The sequence below is a fragment of the Neophocaena asiaeorientalis genome, unplaced genomic scaffold, assembly GCF_003031525.2.
Source record: "Neophocaena asiaeorientalis asiaeorientalis breed wild unplaced genomic scaffold, Neophocaena_asiaeorientalis_V1.1 scaffold571, whole genome shotgun sequence".
Classification (NCBI taxonomy): domain Eukaryota; kingdom Metazoa; phylum Chordata; class Mammalia; order Artiodactyla; family Phocoenidae; genus Neophocaena; species Neophocaena asiaeorientalis.
Genome location: NW_020175669.1, coordinates 2,175,671 through 2,196,363, shown reverse-complemented (window position 1 = coordinate 2,196,363; position 20,693 = coordinate 2,175,671). Strand labels below are relative to the sequence as shown.

The 20,693-nt window shown below is 49.0% G+C and overlaps 1 protein-coding gene across 4 annotated transcripts in view; it reads left to right on the top strand.

The window, feature by feature from the left end:
- Positions 1-11,175: 11,175 nt before the first annotated feature.
- ABCC8 (ATP binding cassette subfamily C member 8) overlaps positions 11,176-20,693 on the top strand; it is a 74,707-nt gene continuing 65,189 nt past the window's right edge. For 2 of the 4 annotated variants that reach the window (XM_024731579.1, XM_024731577.1), the window contains exons 1-3: positions 11,176-11,402; positions 12,684-12,825; positions 17,075-17,196. In XM_024731579.1, the coding sequence (XP_024587347.1) occupies positions 11,255-11,402; positions 12,684-12,825; positions 17,075-17,196 (412 nt within the window). In that variant the 5' untranslated portion in view covers positions 11,176-11,254. The remainder of the gene's footprint in view (positions 11,403-12,683; positions 12,826-17,074; positions 17,197-20,693) is intronic. The other 2 variants (XM_024731575.1, XM_024731576.1) reach the window with 1 other exon arrangement.

Genomic DNA, 20,693 nt, shown 5'->3' with positions numbered 1-20,693 from the left:
GTTTAATATTCATCTTTATTAATTTTATCCTGAATGTGTGCAGGAGGTATTCTAGATCAGAGACAGATTTCCTATCAATTATCTTACAGGAGATGATTAGGGAGTCAGCCCCTCCTTTCCCTCTCTTCCCTTTGCCCTAGATCTTACCCCTGAGATGATGAGAGGAAAACAAGATGGAAAAATCTCCTACGTGAGCAATAGGACAATCTAAGGCCAGGGATGGAAAATAATGGGTTTTCTCCATTTATATATAGGAGGGAGATAACCATTTCCCTCCCCTCTAGAAAGGGGAATTCAGAAAAAAAAAAAGACTTTGCTTCTTTGAGAAGGGATGGAAAGGATTCTCAATCTAAACTTCTGGAATGTACATACCTAGGGAACTAGGGCTCTAGTCTCCCTGGCACCTTAGGCGCTTAACCTGGGGAACTGGCCCTGGCTATAACCTTCTGGTCCTCTTGGGGAGATAAGAGAAGTTTTAATATACGTTTTCTAAGTTGTGGTAAAATACACATAACATACAATTTACTGTCTTAATCATTTTAAGTGCACAGTTCAGTGATATTCAGTACATTCACATTATTATACAACCATCACCACCATCCATCTCCAAAACTCTTTTTATCTTGCAGAACTGAAACACTATACCCATTACCAACTCCTCATTCTCCCCTTTCCCAGCCCCTGGCAACCACCATTCTACTTTCTGCCTCTATGAATTTGACTACTCTACTTATCGCGAATAAGTGGAATCACGTAGTATTTGTCTTTTCGTGACTGGTTTATTTCACTTAGTATAGTTTCCTCAAGGTTCATCCACGTTGTACCATGTGATTTTAAGGCTGAATAATGTTCCATCATATGAAAATACCGCCTTTTGCTTAGCCATTCATCTCTTGGTATACACTCATGCTGCCTCTACTCTTTAGCTATTGTGAATAGTGCTGCTCTGAACGTGGGTGTACAAATATCTCTTCCAGACTCTGCTTTCAATGATTTTGAGCATATACCCACAAGTGAAATTGCTGGATATGTTTTGTTATCCTTTTGGGTAAGACCAATTATCTAGATAAATGGCCGCAGATCTAATTCTCATGATATATGAAGGGCAAAACACTCCTAGAGAAAGTAAAAGCAAACATTTCCTCTTTATACCTTATACATTTCCAAGTCTCAGGATGGTTGGGCTTTTTTTTTTTTTTTTTTTTTAACAGGAGCACTGAGAAATCTAAGGAAGTTTTATTTCCCCACAGTCCACATGCTGGTCACAGGTGGGCAGAAAACGGAGGTTCTCAGCGAGCGTCACAGGCAAGCAATGGAGACAGCCACCTCAGAGGAAGCAGAGTTTCTCCCTCTCTGCCTATGAGCTTCACAGCTGGCCACTCTGGCCACAGACTCTTCATTGGGCTAGGGCAATCCTAAGACCAGTAAGTCAGCTCAGGCTCTCCTCTTCAGGCCCCATTACTCACTTGACAGATACCATGGGCAAAATTCTGGTTGATGTGGCTCTAAACCTTCAGCACAGTTCAACAGATGCCCACCTGACAGCCACCTCAGGCCTGCAGTTCCTAACTCAGGGCCCACGGATAGACTTAGGGAAGGTTTATGAACCCCAGAATTTTAATCTCCTTTTGGAGAAGTGGTCCAAAGCTTTTATCAGATTTTCAAAAGTATCTCTGATCCCAAAGAGGTTAAATCCACTCTATAAAAGGGTGATGATTAAAACAAAAAACAAAAACCTTAATAGTGAGGTGCTGGGAACTCCCAGAAGATTAAACAGTAAGCTCCCTCGGTGCAGGCCCTGTATTCATCACTGGGTGTCCGGCACTCAGTAAGGTGCTGATCACATAATATGTGCTCAATAGAGATATGCCAACAAGTGAATGAAACAGACAAAGAAAGTGCACCTCCATGATACGGTGTAAGTCAATGAGAAAGCTGAATCGATTTATAGACATCAATTTTCCACTTAGTTGACGAGTTCACAGCTGGTACGTCCATGGGGAAATATTATCACTGATTGACTTGTTCGTTCATTCATCTACTTACTCATTCGTTTAACAAATATTGAGATTTGAGCACCTACTCTGTGCCAGAACCAAAGCTACATAAGACTCAGTCTCAGCCCCAGGTGGGGCAGGCAGACCCGCAAATGAATCATCACTATCCTGGGTGGCAAGGGAAGTGACAAGGACTGTACCAAGTGCTGGGAGACCAAAGGGAGGGACCTTTACGTGGCCCACCTCGTGAGATGGCCAGGGAAGGCTTCACCCAAGGAAGTGACATTTGAGCCCAGGGCTGAAAGCTGAGAAGCAAGCAGTCAGTGGTGGGTCAGGGAGCCTGGTTTTAGCTTCCATTGCCTGGTGCTGGGCACACCTAACAGGTGCTTCCTAAATGTGCGTTGTCAAATGAGCAGTGGGGCAGAATCTAGCTGGAAATTCCAGAACACTAGCAATCAAGCCTCCCATTGTCCTCCATGACTGCCCCTCTGTGACTCCCCTCAGAGAACCTCATCCCAACAAGACTCATTGGTTCCCTCACTGCCTCTGGAAAGTCTGATCCCAGCTTCCCCACCTTTACACACACTGATATCCCTCCCCACCTGGACAGTCTCCTCCTTCTTCCCCTATACAAGCTGGGCCATCTCTCAAGGCCACCTTTCCCCTAAAGCTTCAAGAAGGCTAACTCTCTAAGCCCAGTCACCTTTTTTAAAAAAATAAATGTATGTTTATCTTGTTTTCCCAACCAGGTTGTAAGCCCCTGAGGGAAGGGACAATCTGTTATTCCTAATCAGGAGACAATGCGGTAGAGAGCAATGGTTTCCAAACTCTACATGCATCAGAACACCCAGAGGACTTGTTAAAATAGATTTCTCAACTCCACCCCCAGAGTTTCAGATTCTGTAAGTCTGGGGTGGGCCAGAGAATCTGCATTTCTAACAAGTTCCTAAGTGATGCTATTGGTCCAGGGGTCTCACTTTGAGAACCACTGGTATGGGAAGCACACCAGTTCCAGACGCAGCTGAACCTGGGTTTCATTTTAGGCTATGTATCTCACTGGCTTGTGAGTTACGGCAAGTCCCTCAACCTCTCCAGGCTTTAGTTTCCTAAGGACACAATACTACTCAGTTTTACAGGGTTACGGGGGAACCCAGCCTACACCCAGTGGATACCCAATAAATGTCTGTAATCAATTGGCTAATTGCCTCAAATACAGATCGGATCACCCATTGACTGAGCCAAGTTATTTCTCCCAAGTAGGGGAGCAAGCAAACCTCAACACCCCTGCCCCAACACTCTCCCACCACGGGGCTGGATCAGCAAAGGAATTTGATTTGATTCTCCAGCTCCAGTGGAAAAGGTGATGCTTCTCTCCAAACCACTTGGCTCACTCTTCCTAACTGGGGGTGGGGGAAGGGTGGGGGGAAGGGATAGTCAGGGAGTTTGGGATTGCCATGTACATACTGCTATATTTAAAATGGGTAACCAAAAATAAATAAATACATACATACATACATACATACATGAATACATAAATAAAATGGATAACCAACAAGGACCTACTGTATAGCACAGGGAACTCTGCTCAATATTATGTAACAACCTAAATGGGAAAAGAATTTTAAAAAGAACAGATACATGTATATGTATAACTGAATCACTTTGCTGTACACCTGAAACTAACACAATATTTTTAATCAACTATACTCCAATATAAAATTAAAAGTAAGTAAATAAATACACGGGGGGCAAAAAAAAAACTTCTCCAGGATCTGTCCTTTGCTCAAGCCCCAGAGCACCCACATCATTAAATGACTGTCTTCTCAAGGGCACATTGGCTATTTAGAAAGCTTAAAATTAAATATATTCACCAATTTGAATTTTTAATGTACTATTTTTAGCTAAAAATAGATTTTGACTCTGTACAGGGCATGAGGGGGGAGCACTTCGGCAATGTTTCCTTCGAGCAGGTAAACATTAGGTAGTGGCTGTCGGCCTGTCTCAACACCTCTGTCTCTCTCACCCCCAACTCTCCTTCCCTCCCTCCCTTTCAGGTCTCTGCTTGCCTGAGTGAAGAGGTCATTCTTTGCCCAAGCACCAGAGAGAAGGGTCTTCTTCCCTCCTCCCCAACAGAATCACAAGGACTTCCCTGGTGGCACAGTGGTTAAAGAATCTGTCTGCCAGTGCAGGGGACATGGGTTCGAGCCCTGGTCCAGGAAGATCCCACGTGCCACGGAGCAACTAAGCCCGTGCGCCTAGAGCCCATGCTCCACAACAAGAGAAGCCACCGCAATGAGAAGCCCACGCATCTCTACGAAGAGTAGCCTCCGTTCGCCCCAACTAGAGAAAGCCTGTGCACAGCAACGAAGACCCTACACAGCCAAATTAATTAATTAATTAATTAGTTAAATTAAAAAAAAGAATCACCGTGGCAGGCATGCCCACACTTACCTCCATCTATACACCAGGTTTTCACCAGTGCACCAAGAAATAGGCTGTGTACTTAACATACAGGTCCACACCCAAGCGGCCAAGTCTAAGTAAGGCCTGTGGTCTTGCTCTGCAGACACCATTTCCAAACAAGTCCGCATTACCTCCTCGCACCTCCTTCCAACTGGAAAGCTCCCACGCCCCTTTTGGCCTTCCTCATTTATCCCACCCTTACCCCAGCCCACCCCTGTTTCTCAGCAGGATGTTCCAACTTGAGCTCTGCTACCTACTTTGCTGGGGGTCCTTGGGCCAGTGACTTTCCCTCTCTGCCTTATGCTCACCTATGTAATGATGATTCTATCACCTGCTTTAAAGGGAGATGATGATCAAGCTAGATAATGCTATAAGGGGCTTGGCACTTTGTCCTTGCCCACTTAAGTTTTAGGTAGGAACTCAATCAATTATTAAAAATCAGTAAGTGTTGCAGCATTATTTATAATAGGCAAGACATGGAAAACAACCTAAGTGTCCATCGATGCATGAATGGATAAAGAAAATGGATAATGGAATATTAGCCATAAAAAGAAGGAAATCCTGCCCTCTGCAACAAAATGGATGAATCTTGTGGACATTATGCTAAGTTAAATACGTCACAGAAAGACAGATACTGTATGACCTCACTTATGTGTGGAATCTAACAAAGCTGAACTCATAGAAACAGAGCAGATTGGTGGTTACCAGAGATGGAGGGTGGGGATGCGGGATAGGGAAAATGGATGAAGGTGGTCAAAAGGTACAAACCTCCAGGTATAAGATACGTAAGTTCTGGGAATGTAATGTACAGCATGGCGACTGTACATGTGAACAATACTGAATTGTATATTTTAAAGTGGCTAAGAGAGTAGATCTTAAAAATTCTCATCACAAGAAAAAATATTATAACTATGTAAGGAGATGGATGTTAACTAAACACAAGGATAATCATATACATATATTTAATCACTATGTCATACATCTTAAGTTTATACAATGTTCTGTGTCAATTACATTTAATAAAACTAGCAGGGGGAGGATCAGTGTCTTGATCAGTGTCTTATCTTTGGATAAAGCCCTCAGCTGATTTGAGAATTGAAAAGCTTGATATGAGGTCTATTGTTTGCCAGGCTTTCTCACACATCTGATCCAGGATCAGAGAGGCTGACTTGCCCAAGGTCACATGGCTGGTCGGGGTAGAGCTGGGACCTGAACTTCCCGAGCATAGAGTTGGGTCCAGGAGCCTCTCCTCAGGCGACAGGAGCTCAGGTCCCTCTGGGGTTGGGGGAGGGAAGAAGCTGAAGGGAAGACAGGTGGTCCAGCAGCACTCCCCCCTCCTCCCCTGCCTGGCCTCAGCTCCTGCTCTGGCAGGGCCCTCCAGGCCCAGAGAGCTGAGACCGTGCTGTACCTGCCAGAGGCACCGTGCTGTACCTGTGCCAGAAAGAGGCATCCTCCTTGGCTGAGCCCAGATGGCGATCCTGCTGCAGTGCGGCCTCGGGTGGGGAGAGGGGCAGGCCAGCGCACCTTACGGGATCCCCATGCAGCTCACATGCAATCATTCCCCTCCATCACTAATGGAAGTTGTCTCCAAAGCAAATCACTGCCAGGTCATTTGTGGGCCTACTTCACCCACAGGTGAGGCCCCACTCAGCAGGACCCCCTCACACTCAGGTCCTCCCATCTGGCTCCCCAATTAATGCCAGTGACTGACGCCATGACTGGGTATTTCCTTTGGCTTCTAACACAGAGAGGAGGCATAATGTACAGATGTGCAAGTTTCCCCAAAAGTCTGTTCTCTGGGGCCTGCACTCCCTCCTCAGGAGATGAAGACTGAGAGGCAGTAAAATCCTCAGTAACCTCAGCATCCCTTTAAGGAGTGACTAACAGTGCAGGCTTTGAAGCAGGGCCTGACTGGGTTTGAGTCCTTTCTCTACTGATTCCCAGCTGTGTGATCTTGGGAAAAGAGCTTAACTCCTCTGAGCCTCAGTTTTCTCTGATATTAGTAACTACTAGCCCGTTCCTCTGAGGTTTAAAACAGGTAAAGTGTGAGGCATACACTAAGAACTCAACAAATGTCGGTAAAACAAAAGAGAGAAAATCTTATTCTCTCTCCCAGTAATCTCTCCAGGAAGAAAGCAGGTTTGAGGTCAGTCAGCAGCTCGGGAAGGGAAACAAGGCATGCTTGAGAAACCCTGAGTGGGTGTGCTGGCCAAAGACAAAAGCTGAGTTGCTCTGAGGACTGAGGGGCATGTTTACAAGAAGAGGCTGTGTGGAAGAAGGAACAGGAGATACGAGAAAACACACAGCAGAGAAGACTGCTGGGGCTGGGGGAGAAATGAGGGGTTTTACTGGGTTTCTGTTGTGAGCTGTGCAAATTACATCTTTCCCGCCGCCCCATGAAGAGTTCAGTAAAGCCTCCTTTTTTTTTTTTTTGGCGGTACGCGGGCCTCTCACTGTTGTGGCCTCTCCCGTTGCGGAGCACAGGCTCCGGAAGCGCAGGCTCAGAGGTCATGGCTCACGGGTCCAGCTGCTCCGCGGCATGTGGGATCCTCCCGGACCGGGGCACGAACCCATGTCCCCTGCATCGGCCAGGCAGACTCTCAACCACTGTGCCACCAGGGAAGCCCTCTATTTTTAATCAATGCACTGGGGAGCTGGATGTTTTGGGGATAAAATGAGGGGACGGGCTTGGCCTCAAAGAGAAACCAGGCCATGCGTGGAGTCGTCCTCTGGCCTGTGTTACTGTAGTGAGGGTGATCTTGGACCAAAGCTTAAGTGGGCAAGAACAAGGACTTTATTTAATTTCTATTTCAAACCTCCATCCCTTCCAGGCTGGCAGAAAATGTTAACACCGGACTTTCTGGGAGTTCCTTCCCCACCTCCCCAGGTAGGTAATGCCAAGAGACGAGGGAGGATTTATCTTGGTCCTGCATCATTCCTCCAGGCAAGTGTGGTGGAGGATCCCCTGTCTCTTGTGTCAGTCTGGTGTCCCTGCTCCGGGGCAAGGATCTTTCTTCAAAATAGCCCTTGTATGGATTTTCTGGCACAACTGACACCTAGCCTTTCCCTTGCTGGCTATCCACCTCCCCTGCCCTCCCAACACACACACACACACACACACACACACACACACACACACACACACACACACACACACGTGCGCACATCAGGCAGGTAGGGAGGCTGAGCGCAGTCTCCTGATCTCAAGAACTCTCTTTTTGATACACCACTTGTCTGTTCTCCACCTGGAATTTGCTTCACAGTCATCTGCCTGAAGGGAGAGCTGGGGGGGGGGGCGGGGCTGGGACAAGACACCTTGTCGAGTCAGTGCAGATATAGCCCTACTATGTGCTCTGTACTTGCTGCATAGTATGTATAATACCATTTTTGGTTTTGTTTGTTTTTAATCATCTCACTATTGATTGGGACTATTGAAAGGGTTAATTTCTTGAAATATCACCCCTCTCTATTACGTCACCATTATCATCTTGATGACCCTCTCTGTCATGGTCACTGACACACCTGAGACAGGGCACTGGCGCCTGAACAACATCAGAGCTAGAAGGGACTTTTTTGAAGCCTTGCGCCCAGCTTTCCTTTCCATGCACAAAGGAAGGGACGGGTCCTGCCTGCGGCCACACTCACCTAGTGGGTCCGGGAGCGCAACAATCCAGGTCCATGAAATCCTTCCCAGGTTTTCCATTCTGCTCTGAGGAAGGCTGAGCATTTTCAAAGGGGAATACCCTTGCTCCGAGCCCGCTCCCGATGCAAATCCATCTTCCATCCCCCTGCAGCAGAAGCCAGCAAGAAACTTTGGGTGTGGGAAAGTGTGACTGAGACCCAGCCCTCCCCACAGAGACGTTGTAGCTCTGCGTCTGTTTCTGTTGCAGAAATAAAATGGTTTCATGCTTCACTGACTGCTCTACATCTATGCCTTGGACATCTTTCAGTGTCTGTGTACATAACCCTACTTTACTCTTTGTATTCGCCTCACTGTACTCCACATCATGGAATTACCATGTTGTTTGTTCGTGTGTTAGTTTTATTTTAACCAGCCCTCTATTGATGAGCATTTGGGTGTTTCCAAGATCACAATCCATGTTACAGCAGGAGTCATTTCATGCCTCTTTACGCACCTGACTCCACACTTTTCGAGATAACACCCACGTGACGGGCAGTGTGATGGGTATCCTCACTGGAAAGCTAGGTGTAGGAAAGGGTGGAATTTGCCCATAGTCACGCAGTAGGTTTGTGCTAGAGATGGCAAACGTGGTGCCCTCGTCCAGCCTCCTCTTAGTCCCAGGTGATGACCCCTTAATTGTCCTTTACACCTGGGTCCAGCTTGGGTTGGACAAGGCTTTTTGTTTATTTCAAATGGCCCAGAAGAGGCAAGTGTGTGGGATGTGCCAGGCACTGTGTGCTGAGTGCCAAGGAAGGGAAAGACCACTAGATAACCATGATTGATTGATGGGGTCCCATGGGTGGGCACCCAGAGGATGAGGTAGCCAGGACCATCTTCCAGGTTTACACAGCACATTTATACCCGTGACCTCATTTTAATCCTCTGGGGTCTGTATTATTATCTTCCCCATTTAGAAAAGAGGAAATTGAAGCACAGAATCGGTAACTTGTCCTACATGACACAACTAGTAGTGGTGGAGCCAGGACTGAGGACTTAAAATATATACATATCTACCACTGAAAGGAAAAACGGCACTGCTGAAAGTGTGAAAAACTAAAATTATAACTACAAAAACAAAATGGCAACAGAAAGTTTGAAAAAAAACCTTGGAGCCAAAAACAAAGACCTAAAAGCAATTTTGTTAGGTGGCCAAGGGCACATCATCTCATCTCTTTGTTTGTTTAGTTTGTTTTGTTTTGTTATTTTGCCGTGCTTCGAAGCTCATGGGATCTCAGTTCCCCAACCAGGGATCAAACCTGTGCTCTCGGCAGCAGTGAAAGTGCAGAGCCCTAACCACCGGGCCATCAGGGAATTCCCCATCTCATCTCTTTGAACCTCAGCTGCTTCGTTCTTACAGAAAGAGAATGGTAATAATAATTATAAACACAGCAACGGTAGCTAATGTATACTACCCACCACCCTAACGTAAAAGCCATTTCCAAGTCTGAGCTTCCCCCGCGGGCTTGTATTCAAACATACATATTTAATATGGCTGTAATCAAAGGAAACACACGATTTTGTTTCTTCCTTTTTCACCTGACATTGTCTCATAAGCTTTTCCCACTTGACTACCACTTGATAGACTCAGCAATCACTTTTTCAGTGGCTGCATTCACCCAGATTAATTAACTCCTGCCACCGGTACGGGGTATTTACAGCCACCAAGTTTTCACTATTTTGTCTGATACTGCAGGAAACATCTTTTGCCCTCAGAGAGATACCCAAAAAGTCGGAGACTGTCTGAGGACTTTGAACCCTGAGCTCCTGCCCTCCCCAAGCTCTTCACTCAGCCCCACCTGCCCTCTGCTCTGGTTCCTGTTTCTGCCCTGGCCTCTCTCAAGTCCTAAGGCAAAGCTGAGTCCTTGCCTGACAGCATCTTGTAAAGGCTTCGAGCCTCAAAGCAGCCTCAGAACAGGCTCAGAGAGGCTCATAGGGAAAAGGGCCGAAGAGAGCTTCCTTGATGACCCCCTAGCTCCTCCTGAGAACAGATGCATTTATGGTCCATATCTCTAACTCAGAAATTTCTTCTAAAATCTAATCCCAAATCCCCTTTCGTCTTCTTTCTTCATAGGATGTAAACTTTTTTGGTCACAGACCTGTGAGAATTTCTCCAAAATGTATAGGAAGGCATAATACTGTCTTTACGATTTCACCAGGTTCTTGAACTCCTTAAGCCTGTCTGTGTCAGGTTAAGGATACAGCCTAGGGTGACATTATCTCTTTCCACCCCTCTTGGCTGCCTTCCATTGCCTTCACTGGATACAATTCCACAGCACCTCTTTTTCAACCTTGGGCCATGATCTATTCTATCCATTCACCTGCCAGTCGCTGGAGGTTTCAATCATGTGATAGACGCATGCCTGAGGTAGATGGGGGCTGGGAGTGCGGGTTGAAATTCGATGAGCTGAGTTCAAGTTATGCTTCCCTACTTGTTGGCAGTGAGACCTTGGGTCAGTCATGTAACCTCCCGGAGCCTTAGTTTCCTCACCAGAAAAATGGGAGCAATTAACCTGTACTTAGCAGGAGTATTGGAAGATTCCGTTTGTGAAAGCGAGGGATACGCTGTAAAGCACCTATGAACGTCCCCCGCCTGGAACCACTTTCGAAAACCTTCGAAGCTCCCCCCTAGGTAACGTTTTTGAATGCTTTTCCTATTCATATGGGATGGGGCTTGTCCCACACTGCCTCACCAGGACCCTCCGCTCTAACTATACCCACGAGAGCCAGGCCCAAGTGAGCTCACACCTCAGACCCCGGGCAGGGAGGTCACACTCGAGACTCCGACCGCGCCCACTCCCGAGCCGCGAGGACCCTCCTCCTCTCTTCTGCACCCCTCCCCCTCCCATCCAGACTCGAGCATGCCTGGGCCGCCACAGCTGGAACTCGGCCCCAGCGCGGCCCGGCGGGTCGGGCTCCCCGCCACCCCTCAGGCCCGCAGGTGGAGGAGCTGGGCGGGGTGGGAGAACCGGAGCGCCGACGGGGCGGGGCCTGCGGGGTGGGGGCTGGGGCCTGACGGCCGGGCCGGGCGGCGGAGCTACAGGGGACAGAGCGCGGGAGGCGCGTGCAGCCAGCCGCAGTTGGAGCCCGAGCCCGAGCCCGAGCTCGCGCCGCCATGCCCCTGGCCTTCTGCGGCAGCGAGAACCACTCGGCCGCCTACCGGGTGGACCAGGGCGTCCTCAACAACGGTTGCTTCGTGGACGCGCTCAACGTGGTGCCGCACGTCTTCCTGCTCTTCATCACCTTCCCCATTCTCTTCATCGGTGAGCGCGCGGGGCGAGCAGCGGAGGAGGGGAGGACGGTGGGAGGGAGGGAGGAGAAGGAGGCGCTGCGCGCCGCAGCGCTCCGCGTCCCCTTGCAGCCAGGCGACCGCCGCTCGCCTCCCCCTTGGGGTTCCCTGCCCTGTGTTATGCCCCGCGGTGCCGGCGCTCACACACCCGCACAGACCTCACTCCCGGGGTGTCCCTGAAACCGCACGCACCACAACGGAAGCTCCTGACCCAGGGGACCCCCAAGTTTTGCCACCGCAGGGCCAGAGCTGCGGTGGAGAAAGGGGAAAGCAGGGGTCTCTGTACGCGCTGGATAGGTCGGGAGGGGGTCGGGCTGTAACCTCAGAGGCGCTGTGTAGGGAGCCGGGCCACCCTCCCCCAAGGCACCCTTCTCTTCAGCCGCAGCTGGGCCCAGGGAGGAGTGCAGCCTGCGCCTCAGAGGCTGGGTGGAGGCCCTGCGAACCCTGTGCTTCCCAGGGGCTGAACCTGACAGTGGTCAGTAGCCTCCGGCAATCCTGGGGTTCCACTCGCCCTGATCGAGAAGAGGCTCCACTTCCCCAGCTAACCCCACCGCGGCACGCGCGTCTCCGTAGCTCAATTTCTCGGGCTCGGGGCAGAGCCGATCCGACTTAGCAGCGACCCGGACGGAGGCCACCAGCGCCCCTGTTCGAAAGCCCTCCGCAGAGTTGAGCGTCACCGCCCAGACAGTTGTGTGTGCCTCTTTCCTAGGGTCCCATTTATCTCTCTCCAAGACCTCGAATTTCTCAAGCTAGCTAGCTCTGTCAACTCATAGGGTGTTCCCTGCCTCCCCCCAAACGTGTTAATTTGCTCTAATTAAGAAAAAAAGCAAATCTTAAGATTCATATACAGCTTTTGAGAAGAAAGGAAAAATTGCTACAAAATTTAAAAGAGGAAGATGCTGCAGAAGCAAAAGTTGCTAGTTGTTGACAAAGACAACGAGAAATAGGAAGGAAGCTTATGTTCACATGTGTATCAAAAACTGTACCAGCATTTACACTGTTGCTCTCCACCAAACGTTTATTTACGCGGTTATTTGTCACACAAGGCATATAAAATGGGTACCTGCACATGTGGGCCTCTGTGGGTCCGGGGTTTCATGCAAGGACATTTAGTTCATGTGTACCAGACTGGAGCATTGTCATGGGTACACACCTCATCCCCATCATGGACCCAATGCCAAAGCACCCTCCTGGGGTTCGCGAAACCTCCTCCAGGAGAGCCAGGCTTCCCACCTCTTCCTGTCTCTCCTTGCAGGATGGGGCAGTCAGAGCTCCAAGGTGCACATCCACCACAGCACATGGCTCCACTTCCCTGGGCACAACCTGCGCTGGATCCTGACCTTCATGCTGCTCTTCGTCCTGGTGTGTGAGATCGCAGAGGGCATCCTGTCTGATGGGTGAGTGACTCTCAGAGGACCCAGGAGAGTGGATCTACTCAAGGGTGCTTCCTAAAAGGCCCAGGGAGACCCCAGCTCAGCTGCATTCCATGAGCCAATATCGTTTCATTTGCTAATAAATCCAGCAACTGTTTACCCAACATCTGTGTGCCAGGCTCTCTGTGCCAGGCACTGGACAGTGAGAACCAGGCCCTGCTCTCAGTGCAGCAGGGTGGAGGGGACCCAGATCTGCACACCAAGACCTGGTGAAATAATCCTAGAGCCTATTAGAGTGGATATGCCCAGCCTCTCCCACAAGCTGCTGGGGTTACCTTCTTGGAGGGAAAAAAATCACTCTTGCTTAGGATCTTTCCTTGGTTCCCAGTTGTTTACAAGGTCCTAAGTCCTCAGCCTGGCATCCAGGTTCCTCACAGTCAGCCCTCCCTCTCTCTAGCCTCATTCCTATGGGCCTTCTCCCCATGCCCACCTTGCCTCTGGACCTCACAGCATACTCTTCACACCTCTGCCACAGCATAGGTCATACTGTATGTTAACATCTATATCTATTTGCAAACTGTCTCCCGCCTAAGTCAGAAAGGCCTCAGAGTTGGAATCTTCATGTTATTCATCTTTGTATTCACAGTGCAAGGCACATGAGAAAGCTCCATAGACCCTTAGGGACTCCTTAAGAGAATAAATGAGATAACGTTACAAGTAAGTACTATGGGAGGATAAAGGAAGGCAGAGTTGGGCAAGCTTCATGGCTGAGGGGACTTCTGAGCAGGATCTGGAAGGATGACTAGGGTTCTGACAGGCAGAGGAGTTCCAGAGAGGGAGGGCCAGCGGGGAGTCGTGAGAAAGGTACCGTGGGCGAGTGAGGAGTGGTGGGAGGGGAAGCAGGCAGGGTGGGAGCAGTGCAGCAGTGCGGCGGGGCTGAAGCGTGAAACACGTGGGAGCGATGGAGGCTGAGATTTGGAAACTGGGGGCATCTGCAGGAAGGCTTCACATGCCAGGCTGAGTGTTTGGGTTGAATTTTCTAGGCAGTTTGGAAGAGAAGAGATGTAATCAGCACAGCACTTTTAGGTGAGAACTTGAGGGCAGGGTGGAAGCAGGGAGAGGCTGGAGGTAGAAGCAGCACTTAGGATTGATTGCAGTAGTTTAGGTGAGAGATAAGTGCAGCCAAAAGCGATGCATCAGCAGTTGGGGGTGCAGATGAGGCGGAGATGAAGCAGCCGTCTCACTAAGGAAGAACGGAAGGATCGGCAAGGCTCAGTGACTGCCTGGGTGAAGGGGTGGTGGAGGGTGGTGGACATTTGGCTTAAATACTTGAGGTCCAATCCCTCTGAGCTGGAATCAGTCTATGCCCAGATTCCACTCCTGCCAGCCCTGGCTCCTGCAGCTGGATGGCAGGGGGATGGGATCCTCACCTCCACCAACACACACACTGCCTTACCTTCCCACTCCCAATGTCCCTGCATCCTGGCTTCAGCAGTAATCTCTGTGATAACTGCTTGCCTTGGGCCTCCTCCTGGCTATCAAAGCCCTCAGATGAGCAGGACCAGAATGCATACTGCCACATAACTAGCAGGTGACAAGTCCGCCTCCCGCCTTCCATCCCAACACCCCTTCCAAAGCAGCACAGATGCTAGAGACGGGAGGGATGCCTTGTGAGCCCTCCGGCCAGAATATACTCACCCGGCTGTAATGAACAAAACAACAGAGGGGAAAATACCCTTCCTGCAGAGAAGGTAGACCTGGGTCTTTGCTAGCATTTCTGCTATGCCACGCACCAGCTGTGGGACTTGGGTCTCACTTTCTCTACCTGTGAAATGAGTGTCATAATTCCTGCCTTGCCTGCTTCGTAGGGCAGTGGAGGCTGAAATTAGAGCATAGACAGGGTGCAGAGTGCAGAGTGGCAGAGCCCTGGGCAGCTGGTATATTCCCAGAATGTGGGAGACTGGATAGAATATGGTTGGGGACTCTGTCCTGCTGGCTGTCCAGCAGGCCCTCCTGTGTGGGGCAGCACCTGTATCCCAAACCTCTCCAGTTCAGTGCAGATCGCCGTCTCCTCCCCAGAGAGCAGGTCAGCTCCTCCATAGGCACTTATCTGGTATTTGCTGGTTTCCATCTGTGGCCTGCACCCCTGGGCAGGGGAGCATGAAGGAGGATGGGAAGGAGAACGGACATGAGGAGAAGCCACAGTCCCTGTCCTGGCTTGGCCGACTTGCCGGAAGTGTACGGGGCAGATGAGAGAGGGGGGCCGTTAAAGCAGTGGCCTTCGAACTTGAGTTTAGTTTAAGGTAAGCCTCATTTAGTGATTAAGTAAGGCATCTAACCTGTAGGGCTTCTTGTCTTCCTTTAAGTATTATTTCTCTGTGATGCTCTGAATTCACAACAACCAAAGCAGTTTAGGTTAGTTAGAATTTTTTTTAAAATATAGAATGTTTTCCCAGACCACCATACACTGGAAAAAGCCATATATAAAACTTTTACCTAATTTCTTATCTAAGTCAGTGTATATTATTCAGTAAAGCAGCCAAAATCTATTTAAGTCGTGTCATAAAATACATATTTCAATTATGGTTATTCACTGTCTTATTTCATCTTATAAAATGTTATCATTTCTACCTTCTATTGCAAAAAAAATGAATGTACTTCAACTTACAAAATAACATTTTGGATGTCACTTAAAAATGTATGCAGGAGTACAGAGTTTTTCAAAATTATTTCAAGGAGTACAGAGGCAAGCGTTTTGAAGACCTCCTGGACAGGGTGTTGGTTGTTTCCAGTGCCCCCACTAGTGACTGCCTTGTACGTCCTGTAACAGTGCGAAGACCTTGCACTGAGACTATCCACTAATCAAGCTTGAAGAACGTCAACGTGTACAGTCTCATTTAACAAGAAATCTGGAGGCCACCTTTTTTAGTTGGTGTGGTGGCTTAGTAATGGCATCAGGAACCCAGCTCCACATCTTTCTATGCCATACTCTGTGTGTCCACCATATCTTCTCTTATGGTTACAAGATGGCTGCCCAACTCCAGGCATCAACTAAGCAAGGAAAAAGGGGGCATGCTGCCCACAAGCCTCTTCTTTATGCAGGAGATCATCTTCTACAGACATTCCTTACATCTCATTGACCAGAATTGGGTTGTATGGCCACTCTTAAACCAATCACTGACAAAGAAGTGTGCAATTGCATGGCTGCTTGAACCAATCACCATCCATTCCCTGGGGCTGGGCGCATGGTTGCTGGAGCAAACTTGTGGTTCTTCTAGCAAGGAAAAAGGGAAACACACTGCCTCTATGCTATATCCTAGTCCCACCAGACCACCTGGGGTCCCAACATGGCTCTCCTCATTCCCCCCACCTTCTCCGTTGAACTCCTGCTCATCCTTCAAAGTTCAGCCTTGTGCCACCTCCTCTGTGAAGCATTCCCTGCTTGCCCACCCTCCCCTGTGTGCTCTCAGCCTTCTGTCCATCTGCAATACCACTTCCCTAGACTGCCTAGTCAGACAGTTTGCTCTGAGCATGGTTGCTTCCCTCCCTACTGTCAGCTTCTCAAGGGCAGGGACTCTTTGCACACTGGATAGAAGGAGCAACGCAAGCAAGGGCAGCACTGAAGCAGAAGACTGGAGAAGGCCTCCTGGGAATGGAGGGGTTCCTAACCATAGCTTCACTAGAAAGAGCAGGCTGGGCAGTGCTGGAAAAGACTTGAGGCCATATCACCTGTGCCTTTGAGTTTTGCTTTCTATAGAAGGGAGCCTTGGAAGGGCATGACCAGGACCAGGCAAGTCGAGCCTCCTCACCAGTCGTGGAGAAGCTGAGTTCTGGGAGGGAGCTCTGGCTCCCTATGGGGCTTATCACCAGACCAGAGCCCACCTACTGAGGCCTCTGTAGGGGGATAAGCTGGTTCTAAGCCAGAAGCTTTGCAGCTGCGACTGCCAAGGCCAGCTCCCCTATGCCAGATTCTGTAAGCGTGAACCCAGAGAGAGAAGGCCATGAATTTCAAAGCCTGAACACCGAGCTCTCATAGCATCTCTGTGTGAACGCCTGGGCCCCTTAGTTAACAGGTGTGTTTGGGGTCTGGGCTGGGCAGAGCTGCCAGCATATGGTATGGAACTATATGGTTACGTGTGTTCTGGAGGCCCCACTGTGTGCTGTGCCCTAAGCACGAGGCCTGGGCTACTCTGTTAGAGTACGACGCAGCTCATCTACATTTTCTCTCTCTCTCTCCTTCTCTCTCTCTCCGTCTCTCTTGTCCTTATCTCAGGGTGACCGAGTCCCGCCATCTCCACCTGTACATGCCGGCCGGGATGGCGTTCATGGCTGCTGTCACCTCTGTGATCTACTATCACAACATTGAGACCTCCAACTTCCCCAAGCTGCTGATTGGTAGGGAAAGGGGAGGAGTGGGAAACGGGGAGGGATAGGTACTTCCGTTTGTTCCTTCAGATAATGTTTGCTGAGGACTTACTATGTGCCAGGCACTGTTCTAAGTGCTAGAGGTTCAGAAGTAGAGAAGAAAAATTCTTGCCATTGTGGAGCTTCCAGTCTGGTGGAGGAGACATACAAGCAAAGACAGTAAACAGACAAACAAACAAATAAGTAGTGATGACGCTATGAAGAACATAGAGCTGGGTAAGGGGTAGAGAGTGAAGGCCATGTTGCTGCCTGTATAGGATGCTCAGAGGAGGTCTCTGATAAGAGTGAGCATGCAGATATTTGGGGGTAGATGTTTCCATGCAAATGGCACAGCAAGTGCAAAGACCTTCTGCTAGGAACAACCTTGGCAAAGAGGCTAGTGTGGTCGAAGGCAAATGAGCCCAAGGAAGAATGGTAGGAGATGAGGTCAGGGGCCAGGAGAGGAACAAGGAAGACTCCTAGGCTTTGGGCCAGAGTACATGGGTGAACAGCGGTATTAGTAACTGACATGGCAAAGGAGCAGGAGTTAGGGTGTTTAGGCCACAGGCCACAGTTGAGTTTGAAACAGCCAGCTCAAGTGTCAGGCGGTCAGTTAGATAAACAAGTTGGGCGTTCCAGAGGAGGTCTGATAGTCACGGCTTCATAGGTGGCATCTTGAGCCCAAATGAGGTAACCGGGAGGAAAGAGAAGGGCCCCAGGACCAGAGCCTGTGGTTTGCCAACGTTTAGGAGTGCCCGCTTAGACCTTCTGACACCATGTGGCCGGGGTCCCAGTCCGAAACAACAGTGATGGATGTTGACATTTACTGAGTGTGTGCTGTGTGCCAGGCTCAGTGCTAAGCTTCCTCCGTGCATTATCTCACTTAACCCCCACACTCTCCCTCTTGTACTCTTGCTATCCCCATTTTACAGATGTGAACACTGAAACTCAGAGGGGTTCCAAATAATAACAGTGAACACTCATTTAGCACCTGCTATGTGTCAGGCACGATCCTAAGCATTTTACATATATTAACTCATTTAATCCTTACAACTCTATGAGGTAGGTACCATTATTATTTCCCTTTTATAGATCAGGAGACCGAGGCTCAGAAGTTAAGTGGTTTGCACTAGTCTCACCAGCTAGTCAAGGGCCAGAGCCAAGTTTTTGTTTTTGTTTTTTTTTAACATTTATTTATTTATTTGGCTGCACTCGGTCTTAGTTGTGGCATGCAGGATCTTTCATTGCGGTGTGTGGGCTCTTCATTGCTGCACGCGGGCTTTTTTCTAGTTGTGGCGGATGGGCTCAGTAGTTGTGGTGCGCGGGCCCTCCAGTTGTGGCACACGGGCTTAGTTGCCCCACGGCATGTGGGATCTTAGTTCCCCGACCAGGGATCGAACTTGCATCCCCTGCATTGGAAGGTGGATTCTTAACCACGGGACCACCAGGGAAGTCCTCAGATTCAGGTTTAGATCCCAGGAGTCTGGCACCCAAGCAGGCTCTTAAAAAGGCTGAGACTGTGTGTCTAAGGGTCCTCAGACTGTGCTTAGGCCAGAGGTATAAATCCACAGATCTGCCTCTATGTGAGGCTCAGTCTGCCTGTCTAAGGCCGGGGCTGTACATCTGACTGTTAGGCTGTGGTCAGACCGTGTGTCATTAAGTCAGACTATGATTTTTAGGAATCATAGCATCTAATTGACATCTGGAGTCTGGAACTCTCTGCTAAGCCAGAGACAGCACGGTGTCATGAATGGGTAGCGAAAGTTTCCCAAGCTAATCACAGGTCTACCTTCCTGTGTAAGGTGGGAGCTGGCTCCATCAGGATCATCCAGATGATGCCCCCACCCCAGGGGCCCCCAAGTGAGTATGGTTGGGGGACTAGGGAGCAACAGATGGAGAGGTGTTAAATACAAGCTTCGGAGAGCCTCCCACGCCAGTGTCTGAAGCAGCTCCTCATGCACAGAGGCCTCTCATTAACCACGAGGCCTGGCTGAACGGTGCCCCTGGAAACACCCTGTCTGGGCATCTGGCGAGTTCATTTTCTCATTCTCCAGAAAGAGCATAATGTTCTCTCCGCAAAGCACAAATGACCACCCATGGATTGACCAGTCCTTCTCCAAGGAACAAAGACTAACTCCCCCCTTTGGTAGAGCTTTGCTCTCCACAAAGCCAGAAATTCTAGAACAGGGAAAAGGGAAGAGGATGCACCCCATGAGCTGCAGGACAGCAGGTATTAGGGGAATAGCTGACCCTTTGAGGAAGCTACTGTCCGGTCACAGGTCTGGAGTCCTGCAGAAAGGTGACCCATGATGCGGCTTACATCGTCCCGCGAAGTAACCTTGTTCCTGGACCCAGGTGAGATCAGAAGGTGTTCTGTGAGAATGTCATGTTTGAGCCGAGAACTGAAGGATAGGTAGGAACTAACTGCGAGAAGGGACAGGGGAATGCTTCAGGCAGAAGGAGCAGCATGTGCAAAGGCCCAGAGGCAGAAGATGCAAAGCACATTAGGAAATCTGGGCAAAAAACAGCAGCTGAAGTGCAGAGAGCAGAAGGGAGCTGAACTTTGAAGGTTGGAGTGACAGGTGGGGCAAGACCTTGAAGGCCACACTACAGGCGTTATTCTTTATCCCAAGGACGATGGGAAGCCATTGAGGACTGGGATGTGTGTGTGTATGTGTTAACATATGCATAACATAAAACTTACCATTTTAACCACTTTTAAGTGTACAGTTCAGTGGCACTCAATGCATTCACGTTGTTGGGTAACTATCACTACCATCCATCTCCAAAACTCTTTCATCTTCCCATTAAACAATAACTGCACCCATTAAACAATAACTCCCCTCAACCCCTCGAAACCATCATTCGATAATACTTTCTGTCTCTATGAATCTGTCTACATTAGGCACCTCATAGTATAAGTGGAATCATACACTATTTTGTCCATTTGTGACTGGTTCATTTAACTTATTATATTCTCAGGTTTCACCCATGTTGTAGCACGTGTCAGAATGTTCTTCCTTTTTCAGGCTGAATGATATTCCATTGTGTGTGTGTGTGTGTGTGTGTGTATACACACACACACACACACACACACCATATTTTGTTTATCCATTCATCCATCAATGGGCAGTTGGGTTGCTTCTACCTTTTGGCTATTACAAATAATGCTGCTATGAACGTGGGTGTGTTGAGACCATATTTGATTAAATGTATTGCTCTACGGAGGCTAGGTTGGAGGAGGGCAAGAGGGGAAGTGGGGAAACCATGAGAAAGCTCTTAAGGCGGTCCAGGGGAGACATGATGGTGACCTGACCCAGGTGGCCACCCAGATGGACAGAAGTGAATGGATTCAAGATAATTAGGAGGTAAAATAGAATTTGGTAATAGGTAGGATGTGGGGATGAGGGAGAGGAAAGGGAGGGAGGAAGCAAAGGTAATGGGAACTCAGAGTTTAAAACTCACCAGCAGCCCCTGTGTTTTACTAC